General features: G+C 44.2%; 1 protein-coding gene and 1 long non-coding RNA gene across 7 annotated transcripts; one reads left to right on the top strand and one right to left on the bottom strand.

Annotated features, from left to right (window-relative positions):
• The first annotated feature begins 1,011 nt into the window (after positions 1 to 1,011).
• On the top strand, positions 1,012 to 5,477 carry LOC125515355 (protein FAR1-RELATED SEQUENCE 5-like). 6 transcript variants are annotated; one of them, XM_048680809.1, is made up of 7 exons: positions 1,012 to 1,342; positions 1,617 to 1,660; positions 2,272 to 2,357; positions 2,436 to 2,510; positions 2,594 to 3,336; positions 4,053 to 4,928; positions 5,005 to 5,477. In XM_048680809.1, the coding sequence occupies exons 3-7, from the start codon at positions 2,274 to 2,276 to the stop codon at positions 5,036 to 5,038; spliced, it is 1,812 nt and encodes a 603-aa protein (XP_048536766.1). In that variant the 5' UTR covers positions 1,012 to 1,342; positions 1,617 to 1,660; positions 2,272 to 2,273; the 3' UTR covers positions 5,039 to 5,477. The 6 variants fall into 6 exon arrangements, with proteins under 6 accessions (XP_048536766.1, XP_048536764.1, XP_048536765.1 ...); XM_048680807.1 differs by having other exon boundaries at positions 2,268 to 2,357; XM_048680808.1 differs by having other exon boundaries at positions 1,609 to 1,660.
• Positions 5,478 to 6,580: 1,103 nt separating this feature from the next.
• On the bottom strand, positions 6,581 to 7,820 carry LOC125512979. Its single transcript, XR_007285618.1, has 2 exons — positions 7,453 to 7,820; positions 6,581 to 6,926 (listed from the first exon to the last, which is right to left on the bottom strand). It is a non-coding gene; the product is annotated as an uncharacterized LOC125512979 (long non-coding RNA).
• Between the last annotated feature and the right edge of the window lie 9,737 nt (positions 7,821 to 17,557).

Raw genomic sequence — 17,557 nt, 5'->3', positions numbered from 1 at the left:
GACATTTAGGCCCTGTTGGTCCCTGCTCGGCCGATCCCTTCACCAAAACAACCACATGATCAGAATACGGCACTTCAACTCCTAGCTCTAGCTTGCTGCTAGGGATCACACGCGCGTGCATGGTAGGCAGGTGGATCAGATTTTTTTTTGCGGGTGCAGGTGGATCAGATTGATTAGGAGACTAATAATTGTCTAGCTACGGCATGCTCTATTTCTTTGTTTTTTGTGTGGGGAGAATGCTTTCGTCAAGCTTTTATGAATTGAAATACTTAAAAAGAATGTAAGGTTCCCATTTCACCTCTCTTTCGTCTAACCTTCTATATATACGTCCCACTCTTTCCTTATCCTCTTTGATTTTTTCCTCCCATATTTGATTTTTCTCCCATCCATTCAATTGTCTCATGTTTATTATCTTATCAAAATAAACACATATTTTGTTGGCAAGTCATTAAATTCTTACCAAGTAAGTGCTTAACAATAAAATGGCACATAAATCATGGCGATTGCATACAAAGATTTGGTAAAATTTTAGCGTATCAATATAATAATATACGGGGATTCTCAAAAACAATAATACAATAATAGACGTGCAGTCAGGGGTAATCTACTAGAATGTTTATACTCCCGTTGCAACGCACGGGCAATTGTTAGTGAATTGGAAAATCAGCTCATCAGACCAAGGAGGTGAGGAGCTTAAGTGATGCATGAAAATGAGGCAATACAAAAGTAAGAGAAAGAGCAAACGATCAAACTTGGCTAAGCACCCAAACTAGTTAAGGTTGATCAATGATCACTAGTAATGGTTAGAGTACCAGACTAGAGTGGCTCCAGCTGTAGGGGATGGCAATGGTAGGGTATGGGTGGGTACGAGAACGTATCTGGTGAAACGACTAAACTGGTGCACCAGATGCACCAGCTATGTATGGGCCGTTGGATTTGAAAGAAAGGGACAGGATTCAGTGTGATGATGGGCTGTCGGTACATTTGCAAAATAGTCCTTGCATTACAGCTAAATCCAGCGATCTGACCTCTCTGTACCCACATCGTCTTCCTCCCCTTGCCATACTCTGTACCAGGCCGTCCAGCTGCGCGCTAGGGTTCGGGAAGTCTGCTCCGTCGCCTCTCTCGCCCCCTCTCCTGGACTTTCTCCGACTTCTATCTTGGACCTAGTTCCGGCGCCGTTGAAGCACGAGCTCCCCTCCTCTCCTCTGAGTCGCGCCCGACGAAGACGCCATTGCCGCCGGCGAGCACGTAAATGTAGAGGAGTTGTGCTGTAGCTCCTGGGGGCGAAGAGGAACTGCCCAAAGGAGTCAGCTATCTTCTGCGCCTCGAGGATTTTAGGGTATGTTCTCTTATCCCATTATCCATTTATCATGGTCATATTGGGTTCTTCCCCTTTGGGATTTCCCCAATTTATTCCAAACTAGTATCATTGCGACTTGAATAAGTAGTATGAGCACCTGATTTCTGTATGAGATACACGACTGCAGATATTCTACTGCAAAATAGCCTATGCAAAGTTGAATAACTAGTGTTCTGAACCTTAATATGTATTTTGTAGTATAGAAAAACCATATTGATGCAAACTCTAAAGTAAGGTTTGTGCAGCTGTGCAGTTGAATAGTACCTAGCCATCGTCCTTTATAGCTCAGGATCCAAGGTATGAGCATCGAATTTGGTTGTTCTGTTATCCATGTACAGTATATTTGCTTCCTCCAGGCCATTCAGTTTCCATGTGTTTGAAGCCAATGGCATTTGGGAATATGAATAGTATGGGCACAAAATTGATCCGTTGGATGTTGGTAAAATTCTAGTAGTAATCACAACAGCCGGTGCAAATAGTTGAGGGGGATGTGCTCTGTGTGTTCTGTTCCTTTGTATACAATTTTTTTATACCTTTGCTAACTTGATAGTAAGGTGGACAACTCGGCATGTATGTGAAAGAAATGACTTCTTAGGAGCCTACTACATGGCAAGAGTGGGTTAGTTACTGGTTGTTCCTACGGGGTTCTTGTACATGAACTAGTAATGTACTATATGAACTTCTTCCACATCGCTGATATGAAATGGGAACGGCATTTGCAATGTTCAATTAAACTTTCTATGGTAATCCTAGTTGTTCATGTTCCTCATTTTGTTTTGCTGATGTCCACATTGTACCTATGCTCTTAAGTAAAAAGTATTGATGTGTTTTGCCTGGTACTAGGTTAATTATCCACTTTTTAACCTGCGTGTGATGTTTTGTGTTATATTTGCATGAAAAATAGTCAGCCATGGAGTCCATGACAAGTGGTGCTCTAAGTATTGGGTCAACTACGGCAATGGGAGTTGAAGATGATGCCAACAGCTTTGCCATGGTAATTCATTTGTTGTATTGGTCACATACGTACGTCGCACAGTTTCTGTCACCTGATGATTTTTTCTGAAATTTCTAGGGCACGATCCAGCAGGTCGAAAACAATGAAAATAGCTACCACACGCCAACACGAACTAGCAGTCTTCCGTTTTGTGTAAGTATAGTAGTTTTTTTTCGCACATCCAATGCATGAGCTGTAGTTTATGAACCGCACATCTTTTTATTTTGCATATCCAGGGGTCAAGATATGAGCCGGAGTGTGATCCTAACTTACAGCCCGTAATTGGTATGCAATTTGACACTTGGGAGGAAGGTATGACATTCTACAAAATGTATGCTCATGAAGTCGGGTTCTCGGTTCGCACATGGACGACACACAAAGATGAACATGGCGTACTATGGAAGAGGTTTGTTTGTGCTAGGGAGGGTTGGAGAAAGGAGGCCCCAGAAGAGGAAAGGATAAAACCTAAACGAAAATTCAAGTTAACCAGGTGTGGTTGTGAGGCTATGATTGGACTGAGGAGGCAGGATGATGGCAAATATAAGGTTGCCCGGTTTGTTCAATCACACACTCACCAACTTATTTCGCCAAGTAAGAGACATCTCATCAAGTCAAATAGGGAAGTAAGTAGTGAGTTGAGGAGCAAACTACTTACATGTCATAAAGCAATGGTTGGCACATCTGCAGCATATCGCTTGCTTAGTGTAGAGAAGGGGTGTCCGGAAAATGTGGGCTGCACAAAGCGTGACTTCCAAAACTCTCACCGTGATTTTAAAAGAGCAATTAAGGGAGCAGATGGGCAGATCATAGTAGATATAATGAAAAGTAAGCAGGCTGCCAATCCAGCATTCTATTTTGATTACCAAGTCGACGAGAATGACAAACTTATAAATATTTTCTGGGCGGATAGCATATGCAGAAAGAACTACTCATTGTTTGGTGAAGTTGTGTCTTTTGACTCAACATATCGATTTAATAGGTATAACTTGGTATTTGCCCCTTTCGCAGGAGTTAACAACCACAAATCTTGTGTCACATTTGGTGCTGCTTTTTTATGGAATGAAAAAAAAAGAATCTTATATATGGTTGTTCAAGACTTTTTTGAAAGCAATGTCTGGGGTTGCGCCTAAGCTCATCATGACCGATGAAGACCAAAGCATGAGAATAGGAATAGAACAAGTTTTTCCAAACACTAAGCATAGGCTTTGTATGTGGCACATCCTCATGAAGCTTAGTGAAAAGGTTGGCACCACCATGAAAAATAATCCAGATTTTCATGAACGGTTCATGTCATGTGTTTGGGGATCAGAGACACCAAGTGAGTTTGAGTCACAATGGTGTTCAATAATCTCCGACTTTGGGCTAGCAGATAATACATGGTTGCAGGAGAAGTATGAGTCACGCAACTCATGGATTCCGGCATATTTTATGGAGACCCACCTTGGCGGAATCTTGCGTACTCCCTCCGGTCCTTTTTAGTTCGCATATAAGATTTGACTAAAGTCAAGTCCCGTAAAGTTTGACCAACTTTATAGAAAAAAGTACCAACATTCACAATCTGAAATCAATATCAATAGATGTGTCATGACTTAAAGTTTCATATTGTATAACTTTAGCATTTCTGATATTGATATTTTTTCATATAAATACGGTCAAACTTTGTGAAGTTTGACTTCAGAGAATTCTAATATGCAGAGTAAAAAGGACCGGAGGGAGTACTACATCAAGATCTGAGAGTGAGAATGCATTCTTCAGACACTTCGCCAACCGAAATCTTGCATTGATTGAGTTTTGGGTCAGGTTTGAAACAGCTTTAGAGGAACAGCGGCAAGAAGAATTGCAAGAAGACAATGCCAGCCTTCATACACTACCTATGCTCGAGACTTGTTGGAGTATCGAGAGTCATGGTAGAGATGTTTATACTCATGAGGTTTTTGCTGAATTTCAACGTCAGGTGGTGGCTGCAAGGGATTATTGTCATGTTAAATCAATTGTCCAGGTTGGTGAGGTCCGGACCATTGGTATTAGCAGCAAGAGTGGTAAAGTTAGAGTAGTTAGTTTCAACACTAGTACTAAGGCAGCACACTGTTCTTGTAGTATGTTCGAATCACTGGGTATCATCTGCCGTCACATCATTGTTGTCCTAAAGAATGAGGGGTGTAATGAAATTCCTAGTCAATATGTGTTGCATAGGTGGACTAAAATGGCAGCACGTCAGCTTTCCTATGACGCCAACGGACATGAGCTAGAAGGCCCATCTACATGTCTTTCACCTACCATAAAAAAGTTGTACTCGGAAACATGTTCAAAATTTAGCTTGGCACTTCATGCGGCGAAACATTGTGAGGAGAAAATGAGATATTTTCACAAGGTTGTTGGTGATGCCTTCACGCAATTGGAACAGATGGGTGCCATTAGTGAGCAAAGTAAAGTTCAAGAATTTGAATCCTTCGTCGGAACATCATTCCCAAGTGTGATCAGTATTCATCCACCAGATGTAGCAAACACAAAAGGGAGTGGTAAGAGATTGAAAAGGGGTTCAGAGCAAACAGTGAACCAAAAGAAGAAGAGGTAAAGTAAGCAACCTTGAAAAAATGTCGATGTCCTTTCTACAATTTTGCTAATGTTGTTTTCTTATTCTTTACAGGGCAAATAGCATCCAAAAGGTTCCTGATAAGTAGGGGCGGTGGTTTCACTAATTTGATGTTGGAATAATTATGTGAAGTCATTCAGCTGGCTACATTCTTGCTGGAAATGGCAGTGATATTCATAGGCGATGAGGTTTTCGACTTTTGGTGCTTCCAGGAGCTCACATTTGCAAATGTGTCACTGAAGAATGCATATGTTCTATGTCTGTAACTCTGGATGTGGTCACTGTTAGCTTCAGGAAGTCGCTAACAGTAAACCATGTTGTCCCATTAGCCATGTTTAACCAGGAAGAAAAGATTGTATGACCGGGCAACGAATTGCTAAGCCTAGCTTAATGTAGGTTTTAAGATTTGGTTTGTCTTTCTGTGTTATTGTCGCAGCTGTAGCCAGCTTGCTATATGTCGTGCTCATGTGAACACTTTCTGAATTAGGGCAACCTTATTACTATGTGTATTGAGCACCGTTCATTTATTTTCCTCTGTTTTTTGTTGCTCTGTGCTTTAGCATCATCATCTGAATTTCGATAAGTGAGAACATGTTCATCTGTAATAGATATTTTTAGGCATTTTTGCAGGAGTGAAGTGATGAAAATTCTGACATGACCCTTGCCTGAAGTTCAGGAAATCTGAAAATAAAGAATGCAATAGAATATGTAATGTTTAAGATGTATGGAAATCTGTACTGCTTCTTTAAATATGTAATGTTTAAGTGGAAAGCTTGATAAATATAACTCTGTTATATTAAGTATAAAAGATGCAACTTTACAAGTAACTGCCGTGATGATTTTTTCTGTAAGTGAACAAAAGAGCTTTTGTTTTGTAACATTTTATGGAGTTAGAGTGATCTTGAGCTTCCTGTAGTGATTCTGGAGAAGCCTACCTAGGACCAGATTAGCTCATCTGGCCTGGAATAGTAGTCTTCAGTCTGGAGCCTGGAGTAGGTTTTTTGCATAGCTATGAGGATGACCATAATGCATTCTTCTTTCACCTGGAAGAATGTGACATCTGCTGCATATTTGCTTTCAAATCGTTAGTATGACAAAGCAGAAAATCCAGACCCGGACAAACCTGATCTTCTGAGTTCTGGTTATGACATGGGCACTCGTGGGATTTCCGAGCAAGGAACTGGAGGATACAGTGTAATTGTAAACTTTTAATCATTCAACCTGATGTCAAATTTCTGAAGAGATGCATTTAAAAAGAATGTGAATAGAGAGCTTCATAATTTACGTCTCTCAGCTTAGAAACAATTAGATCATGAACATGTGAAAATTATGGTTAGAAAAATGAGAAGAGAAACTACTAAATTTCCACGGTAGGATTATGTCAGCCTGTATACATGGTGTTTCTTTTATTTGTTGTAACCCAGTTACATCTTTTCCTGTGGATATATAGAAGATGTGATATACATCACAAGATTTGTGCAGCCGACATCCATTATCTCTGGAAATTTTTGATCGACATATCTAGTGGAAAGATACGCACAACCTGGGACTTCATACTGTATTCTTTTTTATCATATCAATTAACTTTTATTGCTGCCCTGCTAAATCAGTACCGGTAACAACCAAAAGATATCTGAATACATTTTATTTAGATGCTTCTATGCAAGAACATCACATCTTTCACATCGGAACAACACAAGCATCTGTATATTGTACAACAACCACTCATGTAAACTACAGAAAACCTGCATACAAGATTTTCTAGCAAATGTACATTCTTGATGATTACATGGTGCTACAAAAACTGAAGCCTGAGACAGCCATACACGATCTGGACTAGTATGAGAGGTGAAATTATCAGTTTCATCAATGCCATCTTGGAGACCTATGAAGATGACTCCTCTGAAGATTACCCAGTCATAGCTCAGGCTCTTCAACAGATTTACCGGCTCCGGGCAATGAGACTCCGTAATGACCTTCAAACAAAATAATGGTGGCATCAGGGGAGCCAAGCTAAACTTAGTAGTGACACCCTAAGCTACAATCATAGGCATCTCTGTGTGGAAATAACATTGGATTCCAAAGTATCACATTTTTAGAACACAAAGGACAGTCACTACTAGAGAAGTAGCGATGCACCATTGGTGATACATATTGATTTGGCTCAGCAGTAGTTAGCTAAAAATGTTTTTGTAACTATGGAAAACATAAATTGATGATGAGTAAAGGACGAACTAGATAACAAAATCAATAAGATGAACTCGTAATGCTTTCACGAAATTCAGTTAGACTCTGTAAGTACACGTTCTCTTTAATATTGTTTACCAATAAAGGATGAAAACAGGGAGTGCATCCCTTGTAATTGGCACGCAGATTGTAGAAATATAGTCGCAGCTCATACCTAAATTTGGTGCTCACAGCACACTATTCCAATTCTTAATCAACAAAAACATGCCCTTTAGTCAACTGGAACAAGATGGATAGAGGAAGAAGCGAACATACCTACATCCTTGAGCTGCTATCGTTGGATAGTGCTGACGGCGCCGGCGGCGCCGGCGGCGGATTGTTGAGAGAGACCGTCGAAATTTAATAGCCCTAATTCGCCTGAGTGGTACAGAAGAGGGAGAGACAGCCGCGTTTCGTTAAGCTCTGAGATCAATCTTTGAGCTCGCTGGACCTTAACCCTAGCTTCAAGAGGATGTACTGGTACAGAATCTGGCAAAGGGGAGGAAGACGATTTGAGTACGGGGAGGCCAATTCGTTGGATTTAGCTGAGCTGCAAGGACTGGTCTGCAAATGTACCATCAGGCCCGTCATCGCACTGAATCATGTCCCTTTCTTTCGAATCCAACGGCCCATACATAGCTGGTGCATCTGGTGCACCAATTCGGTCGTTTCACCAGATACGTTCTCGGGTGGGTACAACCCCCTTCTGCCCAAACTCATACCCAAAAAAACTTTATATACCCATCCAGTTCAATACACATGGACACAAATTGACACCCATACTCATACTCATACCCACTGGGTATCCAAAGGGTACAATATATAACATTTATATTTTTAAAAAGTAGATAGATGAGTCTAAAATTCAAGTTATGTTGGGTAAGTAGTCTAGCAATGATGCACCCTCCTTTGGTGGGCGGCCTCTTGGATGCGGCAAAGGGAGCACAAGCAACATTTTGTGGAATTCTGATACAACAGGAGGCGGTTAAGGGAACTGGGCATCACTTGGTCGTGAGTTGGACCAAGTCTGCTAGTGATGAGTTAATATTTCATTGTTTCGAGGAGTCATGTAGGACGTAGGAGGATTGGTGTGCTATTGGTTGCGGGCCTATGAGCTATGGCTGGTGTAGGGAATAAGGCTGGTCGTAATGGAAGTATCATAAGACTAGCCACAGTGGGAGTAATTTTAGCAGTAACATCGAGTCCAACTCAGCAAATTTGCTTATGTGGCAATGAGTTAATAAAGAGAGAGATAGTTGTAGTAACTTAGCTAGTTACTGTAACATCACATGTTCCAATGTAATATGAGTCTATAACCTAATAAATGAATCTTTGCATGTTATCACACTTAAGTTATTACCCACTATGAAGATAGTAATATCGTCTAGAAATATGTGTATGTTATTAGTATATGTTACTATCTATTGTGGCTAGTCTAAGGGGTATCATGCATGCCAACTAGATTTTTTGGATGATGTAGCACATAATTAGATGAGAAAAGAGAGGATGTGGTTTCATATCATATTATGATACCGTATCATATTAAATGTTGTACTAATTTATGTCATGCATGGCAATTAATAAGGCAAGCACTACTAGAAAAACGCTTATACACAGTAGCATAGTAGTAGCGCGGGAAAGAAGTAAACACTGCTGCTATTTAGCAGTAGCGTTTTTCAGGAAAAGCAGAAAAGCTGTAACACCCTCGATGCGACTATATCTTCCACGTGTCGAGGCACGACTTAGAGGCATAATCGCATTGAAGGCATATGTCGCAAGTCAGGCAATCATCACAAACATCCCATGTAGTATAGGTAAATAAAAGGGATAGCATAGTTGGCTTACACTCGCCACGTCAACCAAGTACATAAATAACATACATCATCCAAACACTCATGGCCCGACTACGGTGCCAAAATAAAAGATAACTCAACAAGCGACATGGTCCCGATCACCCCAACTGGGCACCACTACTGATCATCAGGAAAAGAAACATAGTAACGTTGAGAGTCCTCGTCGTACTCCCACTTGAGCTCAAGCGCGCCATCTGGACCTGTATCATCTGGCCCTGCATCTGGTGTAATAGTAATCTGTGAGCCACAGGGACTCAGCAATCTCGCACCCTCGCGATCAAGACTATTTAAGCTTAATAGGTAGGGTAAGGTAAATATATGTGGAGCTGCAGCAAGCGACTAGCATATATGGTGGCTAACTTATTCGCAAAAGAGAGCGAGAAGAGGAGGCAAAGCGCGAGCGAGAAACTAGAGAGCAACCTGCGCAAACATTACTCCAACACCGTGTCCACTTCCCGGACTCCGCCGAGAAGAGGCCATCACGGTAACACACACGGTTGATTCATTTTAATTAAGTTAAGGTTCAAGTTATCTACAACCGGACATTAACAAATTCCCATCTGCCCATAACCGCGGGCACGACTTTCGAAAGTTCAAATCCCTGCAGGGGAGTCCCAACTTAGCCCATGACAAGCTCTCACGGTCAATGAAGGAATAGACCTCCACCCGAGACATTCCGATCAGACTCGGTCTCCCGGTACAACAAGACATTTCGACAGGTTAAAACAAGACCAGCAACACCGCCCGAATGTGCCGACAAATCCTGATAGGAGCTGCACATATCTCTTTCTCAAGGCACACTCAGATTGTCTTAGGTACGGGTAGGCCAGCCCAGAGTTGCCCCTGGTGGCCACCGGCAGCTGATAGGTGGACCAACACTCAGAGGAGCACTGGCCCGGGGGGGGGGGGGGGTTAAATAAGATGACCCTCGGGCTCCGGAAACCCAAGGGAAAAAAAGGCTAGGTGGCAAATGGTAAAACCAAGGTTGGGCATTGCTGGAAAAGCTTTAATCAAGACGAACTATCAAGGGGTTCCCATTATAACCCAACCGCGTAAGAAACGCAAAATCCGGGAACATAACACCGATATGACGGAAACTAGGGCGGCAAGAGTGGAACAAAACACTAGGCGAGACGCCGAGCCTTCCACCCTTTACCAAGTATATAGATGCATTAAGATAACATGGCAAGATAATGATATCCCAACAAGTAAATAAATGGTCCACCAAGGAACGGTCTCCAATCTTCACCTGCAACTAACAACGCTATAAGAGGGGCTGAGCAAAGCGGTAACATAGCCAATCAACGGTTTGCTAGGACAATGTGGGTTAGAGGCTGAACATGGCAATTTGGGAGGCTTGAAAGCAAGTGGTAGGCATCGTAGCATTGGCATAGCAAAAGAGCGAGCAAATTAGCATAGCAAAAATAATAGTGATTTCAAGGGTATGATCATCTTGCCTGCAAAGTTGTCAGAGTTGCCTGGATCCTCGAAAGAAAACTCAACGGGCTCCTCGATAGCGAACTCGTCTCCCGGCTCTACCCAAACAAGACAAACAAGCAACAAGAACACAATCAACCACGTGCAAGGATCAAACAAGAAGATGCAAACATGGTATGCTATGCGGGATGCAATGCGGTATGCATATGTAAAATATGACAGAAAATGCATGAACCTGGCCTCAACTTGGAAAACCAAGTGTGCCACTGGAAAGATGAGATGAAATCGCTTGAAAACGATATAAAGATCACCGGAATCGGAGTTACGGTTTGGAAATGGCAAGCGATTCAAATATGACACCGGTCTGCGATTTACAGCAAGTAGGCATCTAAATGCAATGAGATAAACATGCTACAGCACTCAAACATGGCATCAAAATACATGTAAGGGAAGCATTCAAGATGCTTAACAAAAGTCTAGCACTGAGCTACGGCCAATTCATCCATTAACAGGTTCAAACAAGCATGGCAAAAATGCAAATGGTAAACAGATCTCAGACTTAGTGAAATTAACACTTGTCTGGAATTTCAGATCATATAGCCCTCTTTGGAGCAACAAAACAACATGCTACAGGACCTGAACATGACAAAGTAAGACATGGCATGGAGCTACTCAACAAGTTTAACAAAAGTCCCTTAGTGACCTTGAGCCAAAAGGGATCACAAAATATACTAAAAAGCACACGAACATAGCAAAAACATAATCAGTTTTGAGACTTAGTGAAAACTAGGACATGCTGAAACATAACTCAAGTAGGCATGTTTACGAGCTTGATGCACTCACCACGGTGCAACTCATGGCAAGACAAGCATACATCCATTAAGAAGGCACAAAATGCAAGCTAGACATGGCAAGAACAATAGCATAGCATGCACGGATCAATTACAATAACGTCGGCAAAATCGCAAACAAGTTGACGATCTGCCCAGATTCACAACGAAGCAAAAGTAGAGCTCGATTGACTCAAGCTAGGCTGCTCCATATATGCAAACAAAGACACGGATGGATAGAGCACTAAAATATTAACAAAACTCCTTTACTGATCATCCTCAAAAGAGGCACGGATCACTAGGAAACAACATGAACATATGGCATCATGAACTAAACAATCCCAGGACTTAGTGAAATTACTAAGTCCCTGAAAACAGATTTAACGGGTGCCTCACTTTGCAAGCCTGCACTAGGCACCACACACATCACAAAAATACATGGGTTGCACCTCTGGAAAGATGACAAAACCCTTAACAAAACATATGTAGAACTCATGGGCATATCATGCACACAATAATCATGGCAAAAATGACAAATGTCTAAGATGGAGTAGCAGATCTGACAATTAACTCAAGTAGCCCTCTTCTAACAGCATTTCGGGCATCAAGATGAGCTCAAATGAAAATAGTGCAATGGAATGAAATGATGTACCCTCTGAGACGAACATTTTGATATGCTATATGCATGAATCGGAGCTACGGATGCGGAGATATAGCATGATGAAAAAGGGCACATGGATCTGCAAATTTCAGGACTTAGGGAAAAAATGACCTAGGGTTTACTGTTCCCCAGATCTGGATCGGGCGAGAGCACTGTTCACCGGTGGCGCGGTTCCCGAAGATGGCCGGGGAAGACCTCGCCGGAGACGGGGCAACGGCGGCCGGAGACGGGGAGCCACGGCGGGGCGGATCCGGCTACGGGCTCGCCGGAGAGGCGGCGGGCGAGGCCGGGCGAGGTGGAGGCGGTGGCCGGCGGGGCCTCGAACGACGAGGGCGAGCGGGCGCCGGCGAGGGGCGGCTTGTCGCGGCGTGCGGCGGCTCGCGGCGGAGAGGCGGCGGCGGCTCGGTGGAGGACGAAGGCGGGAGGGCGGCGCGCGGACTGGGCCCTTGGGGGCCGGCTTGGGCCCGGCGGGCCTCGTTGGAAGCGGCTGGGTGTGGCGCCACGTGGCGCGCGTTCACTGGCTCGGGGCAGCGGTGCGGCATGTCCGGCGCGCGCGGGGTGAATTTAGGGTTTCGGGGAGGAAGGAGATCCGAAAACGGAGGGGACCTATTTATAGGCATAGAGGGAGTTAGGAGAGTCCAAATGAGGTGCGGTTTTTGGCCACGCGATCATGATCAAACGCTCTAGATGATGGAGCAGAGTTAGGTGGGTTTTGGGACAAATTGGAGGGGTGTTGGGCTACAACACACACGAGGCCTTTTTGGTCCCTCGGTTAACTGTAGGAGTATCAAACAAAGTCCAAATGGCACAAAACTTGACAGGCGGTCTACCGGTAGTAAACCAAGGCCGCTTGGCAAGTCTCGGTCCAATCCAGAAATGTTTAATCCCCACACACGAAAGAAAGCTAGAAATGACCACCGGAGGAGAACGAAGCGCCGGAATGCAAAACGGACAACGGGGAAAATGCTCGAATGCAAGAGATGAACACGTATGCAAATGCAATGCACATGATGACATGATAAGAGATGCATGACAATGATAACAACACATGGAGACAAAGACCTGAACCCGAGCAAATAAAATAACTTATGCCGGAAACAGCAAGAGTTGGATTACAAATTGGGAAAATCATATCCGGGGTGTTACAACACTCCACCAATACGAAAAGATCTCGTCCCGAGATCTAGGACTGAAAGAACGCCGGGTACTCAGAACGGAGGTGATCCTCGCGTTCCCATGGAGCTTCACGGTCGGAATGGTGTGACCACTTGACTTTGAGAAATTTGATCGACTTGTTGCGAGTCTTGCGTTCAGTCTCTTCAAGGATAGCAACTGGGTGCTCACGATAAGAGAGATCTTCTTGGAGCTCAATGTCCTCGAAGTTGACGGTGCGATCAGGCGTCTTGAAGCACTTTCGGAGCTGAGAGACATGGAACACATCATGAACATTTGCAAAGTTTGACGGAAGCTCGAGTTGATAGGCGAGGTCGCCTCTCTTGCTGACAATCTTGTAAGGTCCCACGTATCTAGGGGCAAGCTTCCCTTTGATACCGAAACGACGAGTCCCTTTCATAGGAGAGACGCGGAGGTAAACATGATCTCCGATCTCGAAAGCCAAATCACGGTGCTTACTATCATAGTAGCTCTTCTGACGAGATTGGGCTGCTTTGAGGTTATCACGAATGACTTTGCACATTTCTTCTGCCTCTGTGATTAAGTCATTACCCAGCAGCTGACGTTCACCGGTTTCGGACCAGTTGAGAGGGGTACGGCACTTCCTGCCATACAGAATTTCAAATGGGGCCTTGCCCGAACTTGCTTGAAAACTGTTGTTGTAGGAGAATTCAGCATAAGGAAGACAATCCTCCCACTTCATGCCGAAGGAGATCACACAAGCCCTGAGCATATCTTCAAGAATCTGGTTGACACGCTCAACTTGACCGCTTGTTTGAGGATGGAAAGCTGTGCTGAAGCGGATGTTGGTGCCCATGGCCTTCTAAAAAGAATCCCAAAACTTGGAGGTAAAGATGCTGTCACGGTCTGAAGAGATCACCTGAGGAATACCGTGCAGAGAGACAATTCAAGAGGTATAGAGTTCCGCCAATTGCGCTGCAGTGATCGACTCTTTGATAGGCAGAAAATGAGCCACTTTAGTGAGTTTGTCAATGACAACGAATATAGCATCATTGCCACGCTTGGACTTTGGAAACCCAGTCACGAAGTCCATCTCAATGTGGTCAAACTTCCATTCTGGAATGGCAAGAGGTTGGAGGAGACCAGCTGGCCTTTGGTGTTCTGCCTTCACTCTTCTGCAGACATCACACTCATTCACGAATTGAGCAATCTCGCGCTTCATTCGAGTCCACCAATAAGCTTGCTTGAGGTCCTGATACATCTTCGTGCTCCCAGGGTGGATGGAGAGGAGAGAATTGTGAGCCTCATTCATGATCACTTTGCGGAGGTCACCTTTGGGTACAACAATTCGATCCTCAAAGAAGAGAGTGTCCTTGTCATCAAGGCCGTAGCACTTGTACTTGGGTTGACTCTTGGCAACCCCAATCTTCACCTTTTTCACCATAGCATCAAGAAGCTGGGCTTGGCGAATTTGGTCTTCCAAGGTAGGAGAGACTTGAAGGTTGGCGAGGAAACCTTGAGGAACAACTTGCAGATTAAGTTTGCGGAAAGCTTCACAAAGCTCGGGTTGATAAGGCTTGAGAATCAGACTGTTGCAATACGCTTTCCTGCTCAAAGCGTCAGCAATCACATTGGCCTTGCCTGGAGTATACTCGATACTCGGATTATACTCTTGAATCATTTCGACCCATCGAGTTTGCCTGAGGTTGAGATTAGGCTGAGTGAAGATGTACTTGAGACTCTTGTGATCAGTGAAAATGTCCACTTCTCTTCCCAATAGAAGATGTCTCCAAGTCAAAAGAGCATGCACAACTGCCGCCAACTCGAGATCATGAGTGGGGTAGTTCTTCTCATTAGGCTTCAACTGGCGAGAGGTATAAGCAACAACTTTCTTCTCTTGCATCAATACTGCACCAAGACCTTGGAGAGAGGCATCACAAAAGACCTCGTACGGCTTGGATTCATCAGGCGGAGTCAGAACTGGAGCAGTGATCAATTTCTCTTTCAAAGTGTTGAAAGCAATATCACACTCCGGAGACCAAACGTACTTGACGTGCTTCTGGAGGAGATTTGAGAGAGGCTTCGCGATCTTAGAAAAGTTTTCAACGAATCTTCGACAGTAGCTTGCGAGACCGAGGAAGCTACGGAGTTGCTTCACGTTCTGAGGAGGTTCCCAATTCACAATTGCAGACACCTTCTCAGGATTCACGGCAATGCCCTTGGCAGAGATGATATGACCAAGATAAAGAACCTCATCGAGCCAAAATTCACACTTGAAGAACTTGGCGTAGAACTGGTGTTCCCTCAGCTTATCAAGAACCAAACGCAAGTGCTTGGCATGATCTTCCTTGTTCTTCGAGAAAACCAGAATGTCGTCGAGATAGACCAAAACGAAGTCATTGGTGTAGGGGTTGAAGATGAAGTTCATCATGTGAGAGAAAGTTGGAGGAGCGTTGATGAGGCCAAAAGACATGACAGTGTATTCACATGACCCATAGCTTGTCCTGAAGGCCGTCTTGGGAATATCTTGCTCACAGATTCGAATCTGATGATAACCCATACGGAGATCAAGCTTGGAGAATACTTGGGCACCCTTGAGTTGTTCGAACAGCTCATTGATGTTGGGAAGTGGGTATTTGTTCTTGATGGTCTTCTTGTTCAATGGACGGTAATCAACACAAAGTCTATCCGTTCCATCGTTCTTCTTCACAAAAAGAACACCACAACCCCACGGAGAAGAACTAGGCCGGATGAGACCCATTCTTTCTTGAATATCGAGTTGTTTCTTCAGCTCCTTCAACTCTTCAGGTCCGAGCTTGTAAGGACGCTTGCACACAGGTTCTGTACCGGGCTCAAGATCAATGACAAATTCAACTGGCCGGTGCGGAGGCATTCCTGGAAGCTCTTCTGGGAAGACGTCTTGATATTCGCAAACGACTGGAATTTGCGAGATAGCATCCAGTTCACCCTTCTCATTAAGAGAAAACAACCGGATTGTATCATCATGAGCGGCAAAGACAATTACATCCTCAGACGAATGAGTCAATTGAATCTGCCTGGCTGCACAATCAAGCTGAGCCTTGTGCTTAGAGAGCCAATCCATTCCGAGAATAAGATCAATATCCGAGTCACCAAGAACTGATGGAGAAGCCAGAAACTTGTAGTTCCCCAAGGTGATAGTAACATCCGGAGCAATGGAGTTAGCCTGCATGCGCCTATCGGGAGAGACAACTGCTAATGGACTAGGCAAAATTTGCAAAGCCAAACCATGCTTAGATGAAAACGGCCTCGAGATGAAACAATGCGATGTACCCGTGTCAAAAAGAACTTTTGCGGGAATATCATTAACAGGAAGGTTACCCATGATGACATCTGACGAATCCTCTGCCTGAGCTGCATTCATCAAATTGACCTTGGCGTGCTTGGGGTTATGCTTGACCACTGCTGTACTTGCCGATCTGACAGGAGGAGGAGGAGGAAGATGCCTCTGGTTGAAACACTTGTTGGCATAGTGACCCTTCTGTTGGCACTTGTTGCACGTGACCTCTGAAAGCGGACGGTGGTACGGAGCACTCAATCTTGGAGCTTGCGACGAAGTCTTGTTCTGAAAGCCAGGGTTGGGTGGGTGGGAAGAACCACTGCCACCTTTGCTCTTCTGATACGGCTGACGGAACGGAGGAGGAGGAAGCCAATACTTCTGCTGCTTGGCCACTTGAGTAGAGGAAAAAGGAGTAACATCTCTGACTCGCTTCTTGGAAGCATCACACCTCAACTGAGCAGCCTCTTGCTTCAGTGCCATGTTGTAGAACTCATCGTACCTCAACGGCTCAAAGAGGACAAGAGCGAGCTGAATTTCTTCTCTGAGACCACCCCTGAACTGGTATATCATGCTCTTCTCATCAGGTACGTCCTGCTTGGCAAAGCGGGCGAGCTTCTAGAACAACTTGTTGTAGTCATAGACAGACAAAGAGCCTTGCTTCAAGTTGCGGAATTCCTCACGCTTACTTTCAGTCACACTTTGAGGGATGTGATGAGCTCGGAAATCTTGACGAAATTCATCCCAAGTGATCAGATGTCCACCTCTGGAATCCTTGTACTGCTGGAACCATTCTGCAGCTTGATCTTTGAGTTGGAAGGAAACGAACTTGACGAAATCTTCAGGCCTGACGTTGCTGCACTCAAAATGCTTACACAGATCCACAAGCCAATCGTCAGCATCGGTTGCCTCAACACAATTGCTGAACGTCTTTGGCCCATTAGCAAGGAACTGGTTCAGTGTAGCAAAGTGGTACTGATTGTTGCCTTGATTGCGCTCTTGGAGGATTTGCATGATCAACTGCGTGTTTGCATTGGTTGCGGCCACACAGCTTGCCATGCCTCCGGAGGAGGTGGAGGTGGTGGCGGATCTTGATTCGGAGTCGTGCGCATTGGAGGAGCCATCCTGAAGAGGTTGACATCCATTAGCA

This window comes from Triticum urartu, chromosome 6 (genome assembly GCF_003073215.2).
Source record: "Triticum urartu cultivar G1812 chromosome 6, Tu2.1, whole genome shotgun sequence".
Classification (NCBI taxonomy): Eukaryota; Viridiplantae; Streptophyta; class Magnoliopsida; order Poales; family Poaceae; genus Triticum; species Triticum urartu.
Note: the sequence above shows the minus strand (reverse complement) of the source record. Positions and strands in the feature narration are given on the sequence as shown.

Excerpts from the sequence above, each read along its gene's own strand:
- LOC125515355 (XM_048680810.1), top strand. The coding sequence starts at position 2,274 with ATGGAGTCCATGACAAGTGGTGCTCTAAGTATTGGGTCAACTACGGCA. Across the intron at positions 2,358-2,435 it reads ATGCCAACAGCTTTGCCATG|GGCACGATCCAGCAGGTCGA; the intron begins GTAATTCATTTG and ends TGAAATTTCTAG. Across the intron at positions 3,337-4,052 it reads TCAACATATCGATTTAATAG|AGTAAAAAGGACCGGAGGGA; the intron begins GTATAACTTGGT and ends TCTAATATGCAG.